The 24,359-nt window shown below is 36.3% G+C and overlaps 1 protein-coding gene across 2 annotated transcripts in view; it reads right to left on the reverse strand.

The window, feature by feature from the left end:
• The window catches only part of Htr2c (5-hydroxytryptamine receptor 2C), a 223,523-nt gene that overhangs the window by 19,095 nt on the left and 180,069 nt on the right, over positions 1 to 24,359 (reverse strand). Inside the window, exon 5 of one of the 2 annotated variants that reach the window (XM_075957546.1) lies at positions 4,271 to 4,471. In XM_075957546.1, coding sequence (XP_075813661.1) covers positions 4,271 to 4,471 — 201 coding nt within the window. The remainder of the gene's footprint in view (positions 1 to 4,270; positions 4,472 to 24,359) is intronic. The other variant, XM_075957547.1, reaches the window with a different exon arrangement.

A 24,359-nucleotide genomic window follows, 5' to 3' on the forward strand; every position in this document is an offset into this window, starting at 1 on the left:
GAAGCTAGGTAACAAGAAGAACCCTAAGAAGGATGAATGGATCTCCCTGTTAAGGGGGTATATTTGAGATCTCCTGTGTAAACTGGGGCCAGAGAGATGATAGAGGGAAGGGGAGGTGGGGTGAGAACTTGGTATTAGATGATCAAGTTGAAGGAGAGATGGTGTGGCACAGTAATGAAAGTGATCTTTTGATAGAGGGAGCAATTATGGGGTTAGGGAGAAATCTGGTGCTACACAAATTATCAGGAATCCACTAAGATGATCCTAGCTAAGATTGAACTGGCCTTCGTCTGCAATCAGATTGCTAAGTACTCTGTCATCATAGAACCTTGATCTAGTAACTGATGGTAGCAGATGCAGAGATCCAAAGCCAAGCACCAGGCTGAGCTTTGAGAGTAAAGGGGGGGGTCAAGATCATTATGGGGATACCTACAGAGACTGCTGAACCATGCTTGTGGGAACTCATGGACACTAGACCAACAGCTGGTGAGCCTGCATGGGACCAAACACTAGGCCCTTTGCATTTGGGTGACAGTTTTATAGCTTGGTTTGTTTGAGGGGCCACTGACATTGGGACCAGGATCTATCCCTGGTGCATGAGCTGAGTTTTTGGACCTCATTTCCTATGTGGGATGACATGCCTCAACTTAATGTGCTAGGCTTTGTTGACTACCCATGCGAGGCCTTACCCATATGGAGGAGTGAATGGGGCATAGCTTAGGGAGAGTTGAGGGGAGTGGAAGGTATGGAGGGAGGGAGAAATGTGGTTGGTATATAAAATGAATAGAAAAATTAAGATAAAAAGGCAAAAATAAAAAATTAATTAGAATCTTAATAGATTTGCTATGTCAAAAAGACAGAAACAGCAAATGAGAAGAGAGACAGAGACAGTGTCAAAGACAGAGGCAGCAAGACCCCAAGAGAGATAATGCATTCTGAAGAATAAATATAATAAATAATGAAGATAAATCAATAAATCCTTAGACACGTATGAGCCACCCTCAAGTGTACCAATGAATGCAAAATCGGTATCCATAAAGAAGTAGGTACAAAAGTGTCAGAAAGAACATTTAAAGAAGTCATGGCCAAATGCCTAACTAATTTGAACATTACTAATTTCTATATATCCAATAAACACCATGAACTCCAAGTAGAAGAAAGTTGAAAATGAGCACTGCAGAGATAGCTTAAGAAAATGTCAAATTTTAAAGACCATGAACAAATCTCAAGAACAGAGCAAGAAGATTCTTTACACCAAAACTGGCCACCAAAGAAAATAAAAAGGCAAAGTAAAAATCTCTCTGGACAATTAGCTAATAAACATTAAAAAAGAATCCAATGATATAGCAATAAAGAATGGATTTCCTTAAACAATTCAAGATTAATTACAATTCAAAAACATATAACCTACTACACTAAGAGAATAAATGAGGAAATAAATCCAATAATCATCACACTAGGCACAGGTAAAACCATTTAAGGAAGTTCATGCCTACTATGAAAAGTCACAGCTAATATAGAATGAGAAGGAACTTCCTGAATCTGATAAAAGATGTTTTTAAAAAGCCTGAACTAACACACAACATTTGTTTCTTTTGTTTTGCTCTGCTAGGGCCTTATACATGCCAGGCAACTCTTCTACCATTGAAGCTACACCCCAGCACACAAACATCACTCTTAATAATGATATTCTTATATGTTTCTACTCTGAAAAGAAGGAAAAATGTCTTCCACCTCCACTGTCACTGAACGCTACTTTGCACATCCTGTCAAGATAATAAAAAATTAAGACAGGAAGGAGCAAATGAATCTGTCATCATTTAAGTGACATATGGAACATATCTAGAAAATGGCAGTATCTCTTAACAATCTCTTAGAGATGACAAAGGCATTTAGCCAGATCTTTAGGCAGAGAATAAATATGTAAAATTTAGGTGCTTAGTTATAAATACCACAAAAAGCAATCAGAAATTAAAACCAACACTATTTACAATAGTGGTCAAAGAAATTAAATGCCCAGAGATGCGTCTACAAAAGACAGACATAAGACTGAAAACTGTAAAATAGTATTTAAACAACTTAAGTAAATATTAAATATTTTTTTACATATGGATATGTTTATGGATTGCAATTCATTGTATTGTTTAGAATTTAGTGTTTACTTAATTGATTTATAGATTCAATACAACTTTGCCTTTTTTTAAAAAAAGATACTTTACTTTTGAGACTGATAAGCTAGTTTTAAGTTTATGAAAATGAAAATATTTTTGAGTACTATGGATGTTTTTGATGACTACAGCTAAATGATTTATTCTACTTGCTTATCTTTGCTTATCTATCAGACTTAATGCTTGAAACAATGATTCCCAGACACAATCAATTTTCTAAAAATTGCATATAGCTAGATATTTTTTCAAAAAATAAATGTGTTGAGCTCAAGTGAGGTAATGAGAACAGATGATGTTTGTTTCATGCCAATGACACAATTTAAACTTTCATCAGAATATGGGAATTTTTAGCTTTTTAACACAAGAAATATGACTGTACTATGATTTACTATATGTTTAAGAGTATAGTATAATTTTTAAAATTGATCTATTCTTCATCTCAGAAATCACTGGTAGCTTTGTTCTTGTTCCTCATAATCACAAAGGGTGTCTTGTTTAGATCTTATACCTCATTGTAGATTTGTCTCTCTGTCCTTGGCATTTTGTCTCTCCTCTTTGAATGAAGCCAAATTATTGTATACATAAATGTATTATGTCATATTATCCAGTTGAATTAAATATCTCACCATAACATAGTAAACAGTCTACAAAATTTTTTACCAAAATTTTATAAATATTGTTGCTGTATAATTTTTTGTTGGTGTTTGAGGAAAGGACCATTTTAAAAATTCAACTTTTGTTTTATGTTCTTAATATACTATACATGTTTGTGTTATTTTTCTAAATCTGACTTTCTTATCCTATTTAGATAATTAATAGTTAGTGTAATTTGACATATATTTGGTTTTAATTCTACATTTTACTGTGTCTTATATTTTCTTACTTAATCTATCTTCCTTTTTATCTTTAATATCTCCTTTTACATTTTATATATCTATAATATTCCTTTCTTTTTTAAATCTGGAAGTTAAGCATTTCTTTTACATTCTTTTGTTTCCCTTTAATGTACAAGTTATTCTTTTTTCATCAAATCTTAATGTAAAATATCATTTTATCTTAAAAAGTCTTAATGGTATCTATCAGTTTATATGCTTATTTATAAAAAGAAAGAATGTGAACTGAACTTATAAGCACAACTTTGCATATGTAGATCCATATGATTCTGTGTGAGGCTTCATGTCTCATTATATAAAGACATATTGCTATGTACATACAGAATCATGTACAATAGCTACAAGAAAACAATCTTAAAAGTGATATAAATTTATTTGCCCTACTAACTCAGAGATAAAATGTTAGAAGATTAATGAAGAGTAAAAAATGTTCTTGATCTTAGTATAGTCTCGCTCTAAGTATTTCAAAGAAACAGGGATTGAAGAGAAATTATTTCATGAGACATAATATAATAATATAATATAATAATATAATATAAGTTCAACTGGATGAGAGAAAGGAGAGAGGATAAGAAATGCTCTTACTTCCATTCAGTTAAAATTCTTAACTTTAATATCAGAATGATCAAAACATTTATGGATATTTTAAGTATGTGAAATAACAAGATCATTTATCTCTCTTTAAATATTCTGAATATTTACAAATCCAACAGATGACTTTTTATGTTTAAACAGAACTCAAAAACTAATTAAAATTTATGAGAAATAGTAAATTGTTTAATAACAGCACAAATTTATAAATGTTTATTTCGTGAAATTTAATTTCAATTGTATTATTAAATTTTCAAAATCAGTAGGTCAATTAATAAGAAAAGATCTTTGTTTTCATATATTTCAATGTTATATTTTTAAATTTTAGGCTTTTTCTTACAGCTTTGTAATCATCATAACATTTTGTATCTGTGTTGCAGAATTATTTGGTATATTAAAATAAAAGATAATTTAGTAAAAATCGAAAGCTTATGTCTTCATATCCATATGTATTATGCTTTCATTATTTTTAACCTAAATATCAGATATGTAGGTCAAGAATAATTACTCGACTCCCGATCAAACGCAAAGTTACCAGTCGACGTCTGTAGGTTGTTCACAGTACATAATCCGAAGGTATTGAGCATAGCCGCTGCAATTCTATGGCCAGGTATTTACCTATTGATATTGCCCAAACGATGGCAATCTTCATGATGGCCTTAGTCCGCGAATTGAACCGGCTATGCTCAATAGGATTACGTATTGCTACATACCGATCCAGCGATATGGCGCAGAGGTGCATGATGGACGCAGTTGAAAATAGCACATCTAGTGAGATCCAGACGGGGCACAAATATCTAGGTAAAGGCCAGACATAATCTGAAAGAGAACAAAGAGAAGAGAGAAAAACCACGTTATCCAAATTGCACTCTCTATACTTCTCCACTTTAGTCCACTTACTGCTCCCTCTCCACGACATTTTAAAGATAGTGTAATTTCATTATTTTTCTAGTTATGATTATGATAACAACATTTATAATTTTTATTACAGTATACTTTACATAATATCCATGTCAATACATGCAATCTCAAGTCACTTAGTACAACCATAACTTCCTTCTAGATTTGGACTAGTTCATCACTCCAGAATAAAAGTACTATTCATTAAGCAGTCAATAACCCATCCTTTCCTCCCAGACTCCTAGACAAACTCTAGGTTTTTTTCATTACAGATTTACATACATTGGATACTTCATATAACTGGAATTATTTTTCATAGTGAGATTGATGATAAATATATGTTTGGAGGCTTATATATGTTCATTTATTTATTATTATTCTGTTTCTTTTAATAGCCGATGGTTACATGAGATTTTTCATAATTTTTTAAAATTACCTTTATGGAGTGTTTATTGTTGCATGTATATAGTATTGAAAATAATTTTAATTTATTGTTCCTGTATAGGGTAACTTTCCTAAGTTCTTTTATTGTGCTCTATTTTTGTATGTAGTTTCCTCATGGTTTTCCATGTATATGATCACAAATATTTTTATTTCTTCTTTTTCAGTTTTTTCTGTGTTTCCGTTTTCTTTCCTTATCTAGATTATTTAACTTGTCATAGACTGTTTATTCTTTGTATTTATTGATTCAATAATAAAGATTAATAAATAATAAATAATAAAGATTTATTTATTTCATGTGCTTGTGTACAACATGTGTTGTCAAAGGTCAGGAGAAGCTATTAGATCCTCTGAAAATATGAGTTTCAGGTATTTGTTGAGTTGCCTGACATGAGTGCCAAGAACTGAAACGAGAGCCTCTGAGAACATGTCAAGTACTATTAACTTTTGAGCTATTTCTTCACCCCTAATTGTTAATCTTTCAATTCTGTAGAAACATACCCAGTTTGGGCTCTATTTTTAGCCAATCGTGTCACTTATTTTTTCTTCTTTCCCTAGTTTCTCTCACTAAAATTTCCAAATTTTCAAAAAAAAAATTTGGATGTCTTAATTGTACATTTTCTTATTCTATTTTCCTGTCTTGGTTGGGGTTACTACTGATGTACTGAAAGACTATGACCTAAAGCAAGTTGGGGAGGGAAGGGTTTATTTGGCTTATACTTCCACATCACTGCTCTTCATTGAAGGAAGTCATAACAGGAACTCAAACAGGGCAGGAACCTGGAGGCTATAGCTGATGCAGAGGCCATGGTGGGGTGCTATTTGAGGGCTTGCTTTCCCTTGGCTTGTTCAGTCTGCTTTCTTATAGATTCCAGGATAAGCAACCCAAGGATGGCAGCACCATTCACCATGGGCTGGGTACTTTCCCTTTGATTACTAATTGAGAAAATGCCTTATAGTCAGATCTTTTGGAGATACTTCCTTGTCAGCTGAGGCTCCTTCATTGATGAGTCTAGTTTGTGTAAAGTTGGCCCAAAACCTGCCGGTAAATCACATTTATCATTTTACTAGTTGGGCTAATCTTGTTTTTTTTTCTCTAGTTACTTAAAAATTAAAGTTCAGTTAAATTATTGACATTCTGCTGTAGAATCACTCTAGTAAACTTTTTATTTCATTTGTCGTACTTCCTAACTCCCAAATTTGTGCTTGGTTCTTTTTTATAATTATAAGTTTTGAATTTTGTTGAATTTGTTGAAACATTGTTTTCTTTGTCTCCTCTAGTTCTTTGTTAACTATCTCCTTTAGCACTTTAAAGAATTCAAAATTTCTACATGGGAAGTAGAAAAAGACAAGATCTCCTGAGTAAATTGGGAGCATGGGGGACTTTGGGGGAGGGTTGAAGGGGGGAGGGGAGAAGGAGGAAGGGGAACAGAGAAAAATGTAGAGCTCAATAAAAATCAATAAAAATTAACAGTTCAAAATTTTTGATAATTCCATCCTTTGGCTTCCTTGTGGTCAATATATTTTTCCCCTTAAGTTGTCCACATTTTCTAATTACTTTTTGTAATTGCTTTTGGTTCTTAGAGACAGGGTTTCTTTGTGTAGCCCTGGCTGGTCTGGAACTTGCTCTGTAGACCAGGCTGAAATTCAACTCATAGAGATCCACCTGCCTCTGCTTCCCAAGTTCTGGGATTAAAGGTATGAACCATCACTACCTGGAGTGTGATTTTTAACTCTAATGGAACGTGTATATTTGGGGAGATTTTTAATTTTATGCAGAAGCACCTCGGTAAATCAGATTTTTCCTCTCTCCCTGTAGGTTGATGCTATTTACTATGGTGGGCTTTGTTGGTTTATTTTGCTGTGCTTTGCATATTTAGAAAATCTTACTATTTTTCAAAGCCTGTTTTCATTATGTTGTATATTTACTATATTAATTTGAGTTTACAGAGTAGTATAACATTAGGGAAAAAAACACATTAAACCTAGTCCTGGTATATAGCCCAAGCTAATCTTAAATTCATGATTCTCCTGTCTCAACTTCCTGCGTTCTGGGAGTTATAAGCCACTACACCTGGCTCTCACCTAGTTTTTCACTAAAATATTCAAAAACTCTCTGTAGACCACAAAATAAAATATTCCTTTAGTGCTTTCAACTTGACTCTAAGATTTCTCCTCAGTCCTTGGGGAGATTGTTTAAAACTTTTCTTTGGCTTCTAATGTTCAGGAGCACCAGAATGTCATCTTAACCATCTTGGCACCTCTGAATTTCATATTTATCCTTGTTATGATTGACCTTCATGCATTTATAGCCTTATGACTTTCACCAAATTTAAGCACTTTTCAGTTTTTATTTTTCAAATAGATTGTTCTTTCTTTTACCCATTGAGCTTCATGTCATGTATGTGTCAGAGAATTCTAGCATTTCATTAGTTATTCCCTGGGATACATTGTTTCTTTTTTCCCATCTGCTGCTAACTTTAATGGATCTCTCTTCAAATGCACTGAGTATTTTTTTTTGGTCATTTACCATATGCTATTATATCTATCCTAAAGATTTTAAATGTTTTCATCTATTTCATTTCAGCTTTAAAATCCATATATATATATATATATATATATATATATATATATATATATATATATATATATATATACATGTTGTTCATAGCACTCTGGAGCCTGAACTTGGAGGACTGTCATATATATATGACATTCAAGTTATTACAGTCCCTCAAAATACAGGTCATTGAAACAAAATATAAATAGGAATAACATAGGTAAATTTTATGGCATGTCAAATGGGCAAAGAGGTCATATACAGAACATTTTCATCCAAGTAATTCTGAAAAAACCTCCCCAGAATCCCCTTGGAGCTTACTCCAGAATAGAACATATAGCAGACACAGAAAACATTGTAACAAATACACAAAAGCAAAATAAGTTCTTGTTTTCTATCTTCTTATAATGAAATTAAGGTAGAAACAAGCATAAAGAGAACCTACAGAAAATTCACAGAAAAAAGTAGAGATTAAGCAGTACACGAGTGAATGTGGAACAGGTCACTGAAGAAATCAAGGACATTTTAAAATACATAAATAAATAGAATGTTGACATCAAAACATGAAAAAATTTTAAATAGGTTAGAGACAAATATCATTTAAATAGAAAATAGACAAATATATGAAATTTCAATCATAATATTAACAAAGAGGGTTAAGAAACATATTAAAAAACTAATACGTTGTGCAAAACAGCAGTAATTACAGTAATGAAATGGTAATTCAACACTGTAAAATGTTCTGATATAATCTATTATGTTAATGATAGAGAAAAATTTTATACTACTTTGGAAATATTGAAAATAATTTGAATAAACTACAAAAGACATTTCTAATTAAAATTTTAATTATATACAGATATGAAGAACTTTTGTCAATTCGATAATTTAGCCCAAAACAACAGCCAATTGAAATAATTCAATAATTTAGGTAATACAGTTCAACTTCTTCAGGTTCAGAAACTAGAGAGGATATTAACTTTCTCTATTTTTATTATAATGCCTTCATTATTTTGTTTTTGCAGTTATAAAAACTTAAACTTAGATTCTTGTGAGGGCTAGGTGAATAAGACTGAGCTTATTCATGCTTTCTGTTTGTTTGCTCATTTATTTATTTAGCTAGTTAGTTATTTTTGTGTATATATGGTGCTGACACTTGGTGGGTCTTAGGGATCAAACTCAGTTGGTCAATCTTAGTTGAAAATATCCTCATATACTGACCCATTTTACAAGCCCATGCTGGCACTTTGTTCACTTCTACTGAGATGACTTTTATAGCAACTTGTTTAGCTTTGGAAAACAAGGAATAAAATTATCTATGTATTCATATAACTGTAGGCCAAGTAAATCTGAAATTTCTAAAAACAATAGGTTCAGCAAAAACAAATTATAGTATATATGGATATAAGGTAAGTAGAAAATAATCTAGATTATTATTAAGAGCAAGTCCTAGAAAATTGTCTAAGAGCAATACTAGAAACGGAAAAAGGGAAAAAAATCCTCTATATTGACACATTTAATAAAAATTCATACTAAAATTTTAACAAGATAAATACAAGATTGGTAATTTTTTACTTTTTAATTAATCATGAATCTTATGGAAAATAGATATCTATCTCTAACCATATAAGAAGTCATATTATTGTTTCCTTTATGTGAAAACAGAAGAATCAATAGTGCTTATTTGTGATGGCAAATATATCTGAAAAATATTGCATCAATTATATGCAAATTTTTGGTAAATAGAGTACTTATTTCACAAAATATTTCAAGAGGCAAGCCTAATCTTGAAAACAAATGGCAAACATGTATAATTATCTACAATATGATGATGAATCCCATTGAACTGGCTAAATGCAGTATCTAACAATTATCTTTACAAATATTTGGAATCATTCCTGTCTCCACTTTGTAACTTGGCTTTTTACCTGAAATTAAACTGTTTTTATTTTATTTTAAATTATTAAATTCTCTCTGGACTCCTGATAAGAGGTAAATGACCTCTGATTTAAGATCCATTTTTCTTTTTCTACTCTAAAGTTTATAAATGGCATCCTCAATATGAGCAGGAATTGGATTCTCTCTTTCTCTAGGTACTCTACCTCTAGATATCCTATGTAAATATGTTCAATTACCAAATCTCATTGTGTTGGTATAATGATGATGGAAAGCAACACAATCATTTAAGCACTGCAGACTTTGCCATCCCTTTAGCCAGCTCACATGGTTCAAGACAGATCTATTGGCCTCAGCTTTACAGAATCACTCACAAACTCTCTTCATCTTGTGAGCAAAAATTATAGCAGTCAGTGTTCACCTTCAAATAAATATACCTATCAATGTCTTCCTAGTGATGTACCTCAAATCTTTGTTTCTTCTGCGTGTAGATTTTATGGCTCTTCAGTCAAGCAGAATGGCGCTTCCAGTATCTGTCATGATGAAGTGGGCCGGGAGATGGGACATCCTACATATGCAACCAGCTAGCCCCCTCTTAGTATGAAGTAGGGATTTCCTGGCAGCACTATGCAGGATGTTCAACCTCCCCGTCCATGTGAGAATCAACTGCTGCTGCACCTTGAACTTCTCTTCTCTGTTGAAGGACTTGTCATTGATCGATGCTTCTCTGTGCAAATGATGACATGAAGACTTCTGACTTTGTCTTCTGTTTCTGATGAAATGATATTGATTACTCATAATCTAAATAACCTAGAAACCTGGTAATCAACAAACCACTCTTTTTTCCAACTATTCTCCCTATCTCAGAACAATCATGTGTTACAGACCTTTAAAAATGTTCTCTCAGCTAGGTAACAAGGAGAACTCTAAGAGAAACATACATGGATCCCCCTAGGAAGGGGAAATAGACAAGATCTCTTGAGAAAATTGGAAGCTTGGGGGTAGGAGAAGAAGGGAGTTCAGGAGGTGAGGTAGATGGAAGGAGGGGAGAAGGGAGAAGAACTTAAGGGAACAGGATGGTCGAGATGACAGAAGGACAGAGAGGCAGAGCAAGGAAAGAGATATTTTGGTGAGGGAGCCATTATGGGGCTAGTAAGAAACCTAACACTAGAGAAATTCCCAGGAATCCACAAGGATGATCCCAGCTAAGACCCCAAGCAATTGTGGAGAGGGTGCCTGAACTGGCCTTGCCCTGTCGTCAGAGTGATGACTACCTTAAATGTTATCACAGAACCGTCAGTCAGCAACAGATGGAAGCAGACGCAGCCATCCACAGCCAAACTCCGGGCTGAGATCCCAAAGTCTAGGCGAAGGGAGGGAGGAGCAAAAAACGAGCAAATAGGTCAAGACCATGATGGGGATGCTCACTGAAATAGCTTACTTGAATTAATGGGAACACACCAATTCTTATCTGAGAATCAAACTAGGCCCTCTAAATGTGGGTGACAGTAGTGTGGCTGGGGCAGATTGTGGGGCCACAGGCATTGAGACTAGGATTTATCCCTACTGCTTGTACTGACATTATTTATTTATTTTTATTGCTTTATAAATAATACCATTCAAAAATTTCACTTCCTTCCCTCCTCCCATTTCCCTCCCCCTCCCTCTCCAGTCCTAAGAGAGGACAGGGTACCCTGCCCTGTGGGAAGTCCACGTCTCTCCCCCTTCCATCCAGGCTTAGGAAGGTATGCATCCAAATAGACTAGGATTCCAAAATGCCAGTATATGCAGTAGAAACCCATTCTCTTTGGAGGGATACCTTGCTCAGGGATACCTGTATATAGTGGGGAGGGCCTTGGTCTCTTTAAGAGACAAGCCACGGCCACTCCCTTCCTGCTTGCAGCCTTAGCCTCATGATGTCACAGTTCACCTCATTATTGACATCACCTTTGCTCAGACTTTCAACCAATGAGGATAGACCCAGTAGCATACAATGAGCTGCTTTCAACCAGCAGTATCAGTCTCACTCTGGACAGGCTGAGTAGCAGCTGGCTGAACCAAACAGGCTCGAGGTCGCCAGCTTTACTTGCGTCCATGCTTCGAAACGAGATCCTTGGAAGACTACAGACATAGCCTGTCATCCTGTCTGCATGCAGCATACCTACTTTGAGTCTTCAATGCCAACTCAGTTTCCGATGCCTCTGTACTGAAATCTTCATCTCTTTTAAGACTGCTCTCAAGACGGAACATGGATAATATTAGAAACTCCTGATGTAATACCGCAACAAACTCCTTTGGACTGTCCGGGTACCTCGGTTTAAACCTCTCCTTTTCATCAAGGACTTGTGAATGTGAGTTTAATCTGCTGAACCAGACCCCAAGATGGGAATGGGATTCTTTGCCCGATTATACTATCCTGCTCTTGAAGACATTCATGCAGCATTTAATGTGCCACCTACACCTGAGACAGAACAAAAAATTTCAAGTCCACATTTCTTGGCTGTGTTTCTGGAAATATTTAATCATCAAGGGGGTGGTTTTAAATATTTCCATGTAATAAAAGAGATTGTGAAATATCATTTCGATGTCTATAGGAGTCTTTAATGGTAGATTTTTGTTTGGGAAGCAGCATAATATTTTTGAGTTCAAATAATTTAACTATGTGAAATAGTAGTACTCCTTTAGATTTTATAAGTATAGCTAGTAGTAAACCTAAATTCTGAAAAGTCTCTTGTCTGCTAAAGCATAAAGTATTTGTTTTAATATTTGATATTTTCTTAAACAAGCTCTCAATTGTTTAACGTGATAGATAATTCAATTAATAACCTAACATTATGAATGAGAAGACTGACAGTCAATATTGATAACTACCAAGTCATTTGAATTTAACAAAAGGATGGTTTATATATCATTCTGTTTAAGTACATCCTGTCTGAGCCACAGGACAGCGCCTTCATAGCATGGAATATGGCTTCTGTGCCTCTTCTACATATGGGGCTCATAATTAGGGTAACCAAAGGATAAGCTACAGATTTTTGTTTGATCAGCAGTATAAATGTTTTCTTTCCACTTGAAACAAATTAAGTACATATACAACTATTGACAAACCAGAAAGAAAGCAGCTAGTGCACCTTAAAAAAATATCAAAAATTGTTTTCACTGCAGTAGAAAATGTGTCACTATGATGAAATGAGTGTTTTAATACAAGGAATGTTGAGTGTTGTGAGAATGAACTGGTAAATGTTCATGGATGACTAATAAAGAAACATGCTGGCAATAGGTAGCAACTCACTAAAAAGCAACAAAATTTCCTGGGACAAAGCTTTCAGCAATAAGTGCCCTCCATTCTTCTGCTAAAATTGTGGATTTAGAGAACCATTTATAACATGCTAGAGAAAACAGATTTAATATGTTAATGTATTTCACAGTGAATCAAGTGTTTGTCCAGTTGAAGAGTAGAAGGAGGGAGAATATGACCAAGGAAGTCAGGACCATGAAGGTTTGATCCACCCACTGAGACAGTGTGCCTGAGCTAATGGGAGCTCACCAAAGCCAGCTGGACCAGGACTGAATGAGCATAGGATCAAACCGGAATCTCTGAATGTGGCTGACAAATGGGGCAGAGTGAGAAGCCAATGATAATGGCACTGGGATTTGTCTCTACTTCATGTACTGGCTTTTTGGGATCCTAGTCTATTTGGATGCATACCTTCCTAGGCCTGGATGGAGGGGGGAGGGCCTTGGACTTCCCACAGGGCAAGGTACCTTGCCCTCTCTCAGGACTGGAAGGGAAGAGGGGAGGGTGCATGGGGAAGTGGGAGGAGGGGAGGAAGTGCAAATTAAAGAGATAAAATTTAATGCTTTTTTAAAAAAAGAACTGTGAATGCAAGCATCACCAACAGAATACGAGATATGGAAGAAAGAATCACAGGTGTTGAAGATATGATAGAGAAAACAGATTCATTCGTCAAAGAAAATTCTAAATCCAATAAATTCCTAACACAAAACATTCAGGAAATCTGGGACCCCATGAAAAGACCAAATAAAAGAATAATAGGGATAGAAGAAGGATAAGGTATAGAAAAAATATTCAGCAAAATCATAGAAGGAAACTTTCACAAACTGTAGGACATGCCTATAAAGGAACAACAAATGTCAGCTTTTTAACCTGACCACCTTTTTTATCACCTCTCCTGAAATATGAGAATTTTTATATATTTCTTTTTTCTGTGAGAAGAAGTTTGCTACAGGATTGAAATTGAAGAGAGGACATAGTTAAAATAGGGAGGTGGGGGTCAAGCCAGGTACAGGGTTGTAATAATGGACCCACTGTAGTGTTATGCCACAAGCAAAGGACCCAGCTGTCACAGAAATTCCCTCAGGTGATGCAGTAATCATTTATCTGAGATCATACCAGGGGCTCAGAATCAGTGATATGTGAAACAGAAGGGAAAGGGTAAACTAAATGGGCAAGGAGCAAAGCAGAGCAGTCACAGCCCTCCATAAGCACACTAATGCTAATTTACAAGAAGAAACCTCCCTTGATCAGTTTGAGCCTACACTGAATCCTAGCTGCTGTCCCGCCCAAGTCCGAGGCAAGTGCTCTTTAGAGGTTTCTAAATGATCTTAGCCTGAAATTTATGTCACCACAACAAGTGCCACCTGAAGGCACCAAAGGAGAGCTACTGGCAAAAAAAAAAAAAAAAAAACAACCATTATGACATTACTTGCTACTTAAGTAGATTATAGGGTAAGCAATTATCTGGAAAGTTTTAAACTATCTGATTTTTTCCTTCAATCAAGTAGACTGGGAATCTGTCCAGCCCTATCTCTCACTTCTGTTTCCAGAATCTAGCCCAGTGAGTTCTGCTGATCCTCCCCTCCACAGACTGTCCCCAACATGCCAGATCTAGCCCTGATCTGAATCAGTGCCCAAGACTAATCTTGCCACCTATGCCTGAACCACAGCTGATTTCTGGGTTTCTGCCAGAACTCACCCTGAGTCACCCCTAAACCACAGTCCTCTCCAATGCTGTATCTAACCTTTTTATCCACCAGATTTATTCTCAGACTCAAGACTCTGTCCAGGAGGTACATCAGGTGCACCAGTCAAATCTCTGTTCACCTGACTTCATTCCTCTCAAGCCATTTCCGTCCTGCACATCCTCTCTTCTGCCGCAACCTGCCCTGTCCACATCACACTTAGAACTAATAAAAGCAGTCCACATACCTAGATATCATATCAAAACTATGAACAATGTTAAAGATCAGAACCTGCAAGTCCTGTAAAAACATTTGCCAATGAAAATTGCCTAGGTGAACCCCAGGACACAGAATTGAAAAGAACAATCCTAAACTTGATCAAATAATTCAAGGAATTTAAAGAAGACATAAGGAGATGGTTTAACAAAATCAAGGACAAAGGGCTTAAAGGAACTAAATGTCTAGGTGACGTCCAAGAAAACATAAAAACAATGCTGATGAAAATAATGAGGGCAATCCAGGATGTCTCAATCAGGAAATAGAAGTATTTATGAAGACTCAAGCTGAAATGAAGATAGAATTGAAAAACCCAGCAGTTAGAAACTCAAAGCAAAACGTTACAAACAGAAAGAAGTGAGCAGATGGTAGAGGATGACGACTCAAAGATAAGTAAAAAAGATCTAGACAAAAGAAATGAAAAAGATGAAAACATTCTAAAAACACATATACTATATTTAAGTGACTTGAATTACCTTTCACCAGAAAGAATGAGATTGGAGTGATGATAATGATTTTTTCATATATGTACATAAAAGAAATCAAAGTATAGTGGACCAGTAAAGCAAGACTGGAAAGCAAATCAAAAGTCATTATTCTAAACTAAACTTTATGAGGTCTGTAAAAGTTCCCATGTTGAAAAGCTCTCACTGTCAAAGTGGTCTACATAATAGCTTGGTTTTCATTAGGTAGAGCAGTTTCTGGCAGTTCATTTGTCCTTTTGGAAATATTGAAGCCTGTTTATGAGAACAAAGTCAATTGGGAGACTTATGGTTCATTTGAAGTAGACTGATTTTTCTGGTATTTAATTAGTTCCTAATACAAGCGTCAGGAAACAGCAGTGGAGCTCAGTGCAAAGAACTGGCCTATCTCAATGTCTTTACATCACCACATATAAATGGGTTTCTGGAACAGACTTTGAAGTCAGATTCCATAGATCTCTATTTGTTCAAGTAGAGATAGATGGGTTCATTTATTTTCTTGTATTTCATGCATCTAAAATCACCTATGAATTCACTGCCAGGGATAAAGAGTTCTCATAGTTCTATCACATATTCTATTTTGTGGTGGACTTTAAAATGACAGTGCCTACACTTGATTCATTATGCTTTTCCCAAGAATAAATTGCAAGAAGCTTCATAAATGGACCTTTTTGGGAACTGTGGGAATTGTGCCATTATACCTCATTAAACTATTTTTATTACAAGTAATTCTTTGTAGTTAATGGAATGTGCTCAAGTGCAGGAAAGTTGTAAAAGTCTATTAAAGTTGAAATAATTAAACAAAATACATTTACAATATAAATATTAAAACTAGCGAAAGACTTTTTAATCACATTTAGTTTTTTTGTCTGTGTGTGCAAGTATGCCCTGACATGTTTGTGGAGATCAGAGAACAACTTTGGGATTGTGTCTCTTTCTCTTCACCATATGGGTCTCATGAATTGAAGATGAGTTGTCAGCATTTCTGGAAGGTATCTTTACCTACTGAGCCATCTCACTGGACTAAACTATGATTTTTTTGATAATTAAAATTGGCAAAGTGGTTATAGTCATTCTCAAATGTTCAAATTCCATTAGGGAGCCTATGTTTAACTTGATGAGATGTAAGCCAGAATTAGACTGATTTATATAAAGGACACAGTACTAGAAAAGAGGCCTAATGACAAACTAGTTTTGACTCAAACCTCCCTTTGTAGCAATGTGGTAACTGAACCCAGGGTATTCCGTGTGCTAGGCTAGTTCACTATTGCTAAAATACATCCATACTCCATAGAAATATTTTTTAGCATATTAGGGTGCAATATCGACATATCATATGATTTTATATACCCTTCCACCTTAGATTCATGTATGTCAGTGTTTGATTTTTCTTGGCTGCATTGATTATAAACATTGGGAATAACATTTATGATTATGTGTAAATTCTCTTCCATCATCTATAGATGTTCTTGCATACTGTTTTACATGTTTTAATGTCTTGTACCAAAGCGATATAGAAGAATCAGAAGAAAAGTCCCAATGAAGGAAATGATACTTGTGGAAAATAAATTCTGAATGAGGTCTTGAGCTGTGGATATATGTAGATTTTTTTTTTTATCCTGTGATAAAGACTGCAAGCAGTCTTCCTTATTCATATAGCTTCATTAAATGTTTCCTCTGCTGTTTTCTCTCTCTCCTCTCTCTATATATTTATATATGTATGTATAAACACATATTTGTGTATATATATATATATATATATATATATTTCTAGTTTACTATTCTTAAATATTCTCATTGTAGAAAATATTAGTATACAGACATGAAAACATAATTTCTATAAAGCAGAGACCCAGGGTTACTCATTGTTATTTTCTGGAGTCCAGCACATTCTGTAATGTAAATAAGTGGTTCTCTACTTTCTCAGTGCTGTGACCCTTTAATATAGTTCCTCATGTTGTGTTGACCCCCAAACATAAAATTATTTTTATTACTTCATAACTGTAATTCTGCTACTCTTCTGAATTATAATGTAAATACCTATGTTTTCTAGATGATCTTATGTGGCTCCTGTAAAAAGGTCATTCAATCCCCCCAAAGGGTCATGACCCACACATTTTGAACCGCTGATGTGTTCTATCTAGCACAGATTTGTTGAGTGAGTTCATCTGCTTTTAAATTCACATGTATGCTACTTGTTATTTCTTTCCAGCTAATGAATTACTTATGATCCTTTTCTAAATATTGAAACAGCTTAGTTTACTTTTTGTTGTGTAAGTAAGAAAGCACTAATTATTTTTCAAATATTTCTTCATCAGAAGAATCTTCATTACTGTATCTTTATAGTAAAGTTCGAAGTAAGGCATGGTGATATTAGGATAGCTACACCAGTTTGCTTCTTAGGTCCATTTGTTTGGAAAGTCTTTTTTCAGCCCTTTACTCTGAGGTAATGTCTGTCTTTGATGTTTAGGTGTGTTTCTTGTATGCAGCAGAAAGGTGGATCTTGTTTCTGTATTCATTCTGTTAACCCGTGCCTTTTGATAAGTGAATTGAATCTATTGAAACTAAGGCATATTAATGACCAGTAATTGTTAATCCCTGTTATTGTGTGTGTGTGTGTGTGTGTGTTTCCCTCCCTTGTGATTTGCTGGTGTGAGATTATCTATTGACTGTGCTTTCGTGGGTTCAGCTAACTTCCTTGGGTTGAAGTTTTTCTTCTAGTGCTTTCTATAGAGATGGATTTGTAGATAGGTATTGTTTATATATGATTTTGTCATGGAATATTTGTTTTCTCCATCTATATTTATTGAAAGTTTTGTTAGGTGTAGTAGTTCATAGCAGCATTATTCATAATAGCCAGAACCTGAAAACAAACTTGATGCCCCTCAACTGAAGAAAGGATAAAGAAAATAGAAAATGTGGTACATTTACATAACAGAGTATTACTCAGCTATAATAAACAATGACATCGTGAAATTTTCAGGCAAATAGATGGAACTAGAAAAAAAAATCCTGAGTGAATTAACCTAGACCCAGAAAGACAAACACAGTATGCATTCACTCATAACTGGATACTGGATGTTAAGTAAAGGATAAGCAGACTACAACTCATGTCTCCATAGAAGGTAGATAACAAACGACAGTAAGAGGAGTACATGGATTGTCCTGGCAAGGGGAATTATACAGATCTCCTGGGTAAACTGGGGCTAAGGCGGGATGGTAAAGTGGAGGGAATGGGGAATGAGAATACGAAGAAACAGGATGGTTGAGTTGGGGGATAATGGAGTGGAGAGCAATGAAAGGAATATCTTGATAGAGAGAGACATTATGGGGTTAGGGAGAAACCTGGTGACAGAGAAATTCCCAGGAATTCACAAGGATGACCCCAGCTAAGATTCCTAGCAATAGTGCAGAGGGTGCCTGAATCGGCCATCACCGGTTATCAGTTTGGTTAACATCCTAATAGTCATCACAGAACTTTCATCCACTAATTGAAGCAGATGCAGAGATCCACAATCAAGCATCAGGAACCCAGTCGAAGTGAGGGAGGAGGGAATATATGAGTAAGGGAGTTCAAGATCATGAGAGGGAAATCTATAGAGAGAGCTAAACCAAAATTCTGGGAACTCATGAACTCTAGAGCTACAGGTATGAAGCCTCCATGGGACTGAACTAGGCCCTCTGCATGTGGGAGACAGTTGTATAGCTTGTTCTATAGGAAGGGCCCCCAGTAGTGGAACCAGGATTTATCTCTGGTATATATGAACTAGCTTGTTGGAGCTCATTCCCTATGGTGGGATGTCATGCTCATACTTCATGCAGGGGGGAGGGACTTGGTTCTGCCTCAACTTAATGACCAGGCTTTGTTGACTCCCCATGGGAAGCCTTACTCTTTAGAAGGAGTGGATGGAGGTGTGCATGAAGGAGGCGAGGGGGTTTGGAAGAGGGGTGGGAGGTAGAACTGTGATTGGAATGTAAATTGAAATAAAAAACTATGGACTCTGGAGAAAGTAGCCGTTCAAAGGGAGACTGCCAGGCTTTGTCTGAAGGCTCCCTGGGAAGCTCTCAGTCTGGGAGCAGACACAACTCTCCCCGAGCCCTGACACATGGCATCATTGGGGATATTTTGCCCAAACGTTAAGACCGACAATGCAAAACTTTGGATTCTGATGCTGTGGTGGTTGCAGTTTTCAATGGATTACCTACTGTTGAGAAAAGAAGGAAAATGGTCGCCTGGGGGGCTAATGCAAAAGGAGGTCTCCTGGAAGGAATGCAGGTGGCAGGTTTGGAAAGTCATTCTGAAGCTGGGGAGTTACAGCCCACACTACCTGAAGGAGCATCAGCTGCCCCTGAGGAAGGAATGAGTAGGGACAGAGACATTGACTGTGACACTGAGAATGAGGAGCAGGAAGAGCACACCAGCATGGGGTCCTTCAACAATCCGTTCCTGGCTCCGCCCCCAGACGAAGATTCACATTCCAGTTTTCCTGTTGGTGAACAAATCGACCCTGAAAATCTCCACTTCAGTACTGATGAAGGCAGTGGAAGATTGCTTGTTCTTGGAACCCAGCAGCCATACTGTGAGGAAGCCCAAACCAGCCACCTTGGAGAAACAGCATGTCAGGGGTCACACGGATATAAACTGAGGTCCCTGCCTCCAGCTGGCAACCACCATCAGCTGCCTGATGTGTAAGTGCACAAAGCTCCAGAAAACACCAGTCTCCTCCCTGAGGCTTCAGATGTGGGACAGAGATGGGAACTTCGCTGTGCCAGTCTGAAATCCTGAGCAAGAAACTATAGTATAATAAATGACTTTATTACGCCAAAAAGAAAAAAAAGAAATAAAAAAGCCTCTGGGTAAAATATAAAGAATCTTTATAATTAAAGAGCCGGGCGATGGTGGCACACGGCTTTAACCCCAGCACTTGGGAGGCAGAGGCAGGTGGATCTCTGTGAGTTCAAAGCCAGACTGGTCTACAGAGGGAGTTCCAGGAGAGGCTCCAAATCTACAGAGAAACCCTGTCTCAAAAAAAAACAAAACAACAACAACAACAAAAAGAATCTTTAAAATTAAAGAAATCACCTCTAAGAGGGTACTTTGGTGACTATTGGAGATTTGAGAAAATATTATGTGATCATGCCTTGGTCAGATCCTCATTGAGTTCTAGTCCTTAGCCACATTTCCATTCTTTTTTCTTTAACCTCACATGGCAGTCAAGAATTTATAAATATAAAATGAATGCATGATAATGATAGCTTGTAATCCCATCTTCTCCAGTGAGAGAGGAAAAAGATAGCAATTTTAAGGCATCCTGGGGTAAACAGAGTAAATTCAAGGTCAGCCTAGATAACTTAGTGAGACCCTGTTTCAAATTAAAAAATGAAAATAAAACTCAGGATATCGACCAATGGCAAAATAGCTGCACCGCATGTGTGAAGTCCTTGGTTTAAACTTTAGTTAAAGAAAAAGGAGGATGGGGAGGTTGGGAGAAGAATAACTTGGAGATATAAGGCAAAACTGTTGGTGGGAATATAAAGAAGTGTAACTGGTGTGAAAATCAGTGTGTAGGTTCCCCAAAACAAATTAAATAAGACTATCATAAAATCTAGCTTATGTTGTTCCTGAGAATATGTCTGAAACATACAAAGTGAACACACCATACAGACACCTGTGCATCCATGTTGATTGTGACAGTATTTTTAGTAACCAAGTCATAGAATCAGTATGAGTGCCCACTAGTACAAGAATGGAATATGTGTGTGTGTGTGTGTGTGTATACTACACACATATACATGTATACACAGAGAATTAAGTCTTATTAGGCCACAAATAACCAAGGACCATAATTTAGAGAATTTTAAGCAAAACAAGCTAGACTCAGAAAGACAAATACATTTTTCACTTGTATATGAAGTGAATATCGGAAAGTTACAATATGAAAGTATAAAGGAGATTATTTCAGAAGAAAAGGGAACCAGCTGGATGGAAAAGTGGGGCATATAGGTTAATGAATAGTGAGCACATCAAATATACGCAGGAAAAAACACAATGAAATGGACTATAACAAAATTATAGGTATATTTGTACAGACTACAGAAGAGTGTATACCATAACCAGGAGCAGCATATATTTCTTGTAATTACTGTTTCTATATGCTCACAGCATAACCCATTTAGTTTTGAATACAAAATTAAATATTTTCACTTAATTTAATAAATATATATCTATATTATTTGGTATTTTTGTATATCAAGCACATTTATGGGTTGAAAAATCCAATAAACCCAGTAAGTTTCCATTCTGTTCACTACACCCACTTTTAAAATCATTACAAACAGATACATGAAGATCCCTGTTGAAATGCATTGATGCTAAGGAACTAGGAGACTTTTATTTATTTATTTATTTATTTAAAAAAATTTCCGCACCCATTTGCCTCCCTCTCCTCCCCCTCCTCTCTCCCTCCCCCCACTCCTCTCCCCCTCCCTCTCTAGTCTGAACTGGGTTTTGATCCTACTTCATGTTCTGGCTTTGTGGGAGCCTAGCCAGTTTGGATGCTCACCTTCCTAGACCTGGATGGAGGGGGGAGGACCTTGAACTAGGAGACTTTTGACAGGAAGACGCTAAACCCTTTACATTTGTCAGATTTGTCCATTCTTGGAAAAACAAGGTCAAGCATTTGGGAAGCACTAAGTGACTCAGTATGGTCTCTGTTTGGAAGGAGAGCAGTCTAGATTAGTGGCTTAACCCCAGATAATGTACTTCTCTCCTGGCTTTCATATCACTTAGATTAATATCATTAATCAGTTCACTTCACTGAGTCTTTTTTTTTTTTGGTTTTTTCGAGACAGGGTTTCTCTGTGGCTTTGGAGCCTGTCCTGGAACTAGCTCTGTAGACCAGGCTGGTCTCGAACTCACTGAGATCCGCCTGCCTCTGCCTTTCGAGTGCTGGGATTAAAGGCGTGCGCCACCACCGCCCGGCCTTCACTGAGTCTTAATGTCCAAGTCAACAAGATGAAGGATTGGAGCAACTTATTATTAGTTTCCTGTACACTCCATGCCTCTACATAAGCTTATAGGTATTGTCCTAATTATAGAAGTAATATAGTGGGAGCAGGGGGCGGGAAATGGGAGGCTGGGAGGAGGCAGAAAAATTTTTTTTCAATATTTTTTTTTAAAAAAGAACTAATATAAAAATATACAAATAATTATAAGAGGCTCTAATGAATTCATAGCAATGAGGTACTGGTAATATTAATGTTATAATATAAAGAAAGTTTTATACTTGTGAGCTGTTTGAAACTATACAAATGAAGCAACTATTCTCACTGGAATCTGGCAAGGCATTTCAAAGATAGTTTTCAAACCCTCCCCCACTTTAGCAAGTGCATACTGTAATATCTGACACATGTTGATACCTACAAAGTTAATTTTACTATTGTGTCCCATCGGAATATTTCCTGTCTCTATCCCAGAGTTTTTGATGGTTTTGTTCTCATATATGTTACAGTTGTGTAGATTGGTCCTCTTATGGGACTCCTAACAGTGGGAATAGTGGCTGTCCCTAATGTTTTGGCTGCCTTTTGGGACCCTACTCTTCATAATGGGTCACTTTACCCAGTCTTAATACATGGGGAGAAGATTAGTCTTACTGTAGCTTGATATGCCATGGTCTCTGGATACTAATGGGAGACCTGCCCTTGTGTGGATGGAGACAGAAGAGGAGGGCACTTGGGGTGGGAGTTAGGGGGAATAGGGGGAGGGCCTGGAAGGGGAGCATTGGTGGGGAGGCTGGGACCTGATGTAAAATAGATGAATAAAAAAATTATACTTTTTCATTTATAGTACTGCATGCCATCACTAATTGTCAGGATAGTTTATATTCCAGCCAGATGTGGAGTATTTCTGGAATACAAATCTGTTTTGGAAATCCTTATTTATTTTGATTAAACATTTATTGCCAGCTTCCCAAGTGAGTTCACTAATGGAACAATGTGCTCGTCCAAACCCACTAACCCTATTTAACCCTAATTGCACAACTTTTTTTTAAATTAAGTAAAATCTCAGGACACTTTTGCTCTCATGGGTATTTAATTTATTATACATACTCTGACACGACACCTTGATGCTGTATTTGAAAATGTAAACTCCCCTTTCCCTGATTTATTTATTTATATGTTTGTTTGTTTACTACATCCTGACCTCAGTTTTCCCTCCTTCCTCTCCTCTTAGTTCCTTCCCCCACTCCTCCTCCTGTTCCTTTCAGAAAAGGTCAGGATTGCCATAGATATCAACAAGATATTGCATATCAAGTAGCAGTAAGACTGAGCACCTCCTCATGTATTAAGACTGGGCAATGTAACCTAGTATGTGGAGTAGGCTCCCAAAAGCTAGTAAAAGGGTCAAAGACAGCCCTGGTTCCCACTGTTGGGAGTCCCATGACCAAGCTACACAATTGTAACATATATGCACAGTGCCTAGGTCAGTCCCGTGCAGTATCCCTGGTTGTCAGTTCAACCTTTGTGAGACCAGGTTAGTTGATTCTGTGGGTTTTCTTGTGGCTTCTTTGACCTGGAAACCTATGGATTTAGTTGTTTTCTGAAAATTTACCTTAGACCAAGCACAGGTGGATGGGTGTTATGAAGGTAACCATTTGACATTAAGCATTATTCTAGAGACATTGAAATTCAAAGGTATAGGGAAAAAAAGCTATTACCATAAGGATTTAAAATTAGTAGTTTTTAGTCCTATCTAAAGAGGATATTTGAAAAATGTCTTGCTTAACCAAAGTCTTATAAATGGCAATAGGCCATAGCCAAGATCAAGATAATAATGAAAGTGAAGCTGACTAGTTTTTATACCAATTAAATGTACTTCCTTCAAGATGACTTATTTTATCCTAACCATTTTCTGGTTATAGATGTACAGAAACAGTGTACCCCTACTATATTGAGTTATTGTATGGACACCTCCCACATGTCTGAGGGACATTCTGCACTTCAACGGACATCCCTCTTAGCAATTAATACTTGCTCTAACCAGATGAAAGTCACATTTTTCACAGAATATTCCTAAAGGTGGCCAGGTACATATAAAGGGAGACATTTTTGGTGATTCAAGAAGGGACCACTGACTAATGGAAGGTAAAGTATAAAAGTTACTTAGTCA

The sequence above is a fragment of the Microtus pennsylvanicus genome, chromosome X (assembly GCF_037038515.1).
Source record: "Microtus pennsylvanicus isolate mMicPen1 chromosome X, mMicPen1.hap1, whole genome shotgun sequence".
Taxonomy (NCBI): Eukaryota; Metazoa; Chordata; class Mammalia; order Rodentia; family Cricetidae; genus Microtus; species Microtus pennsylvanicus.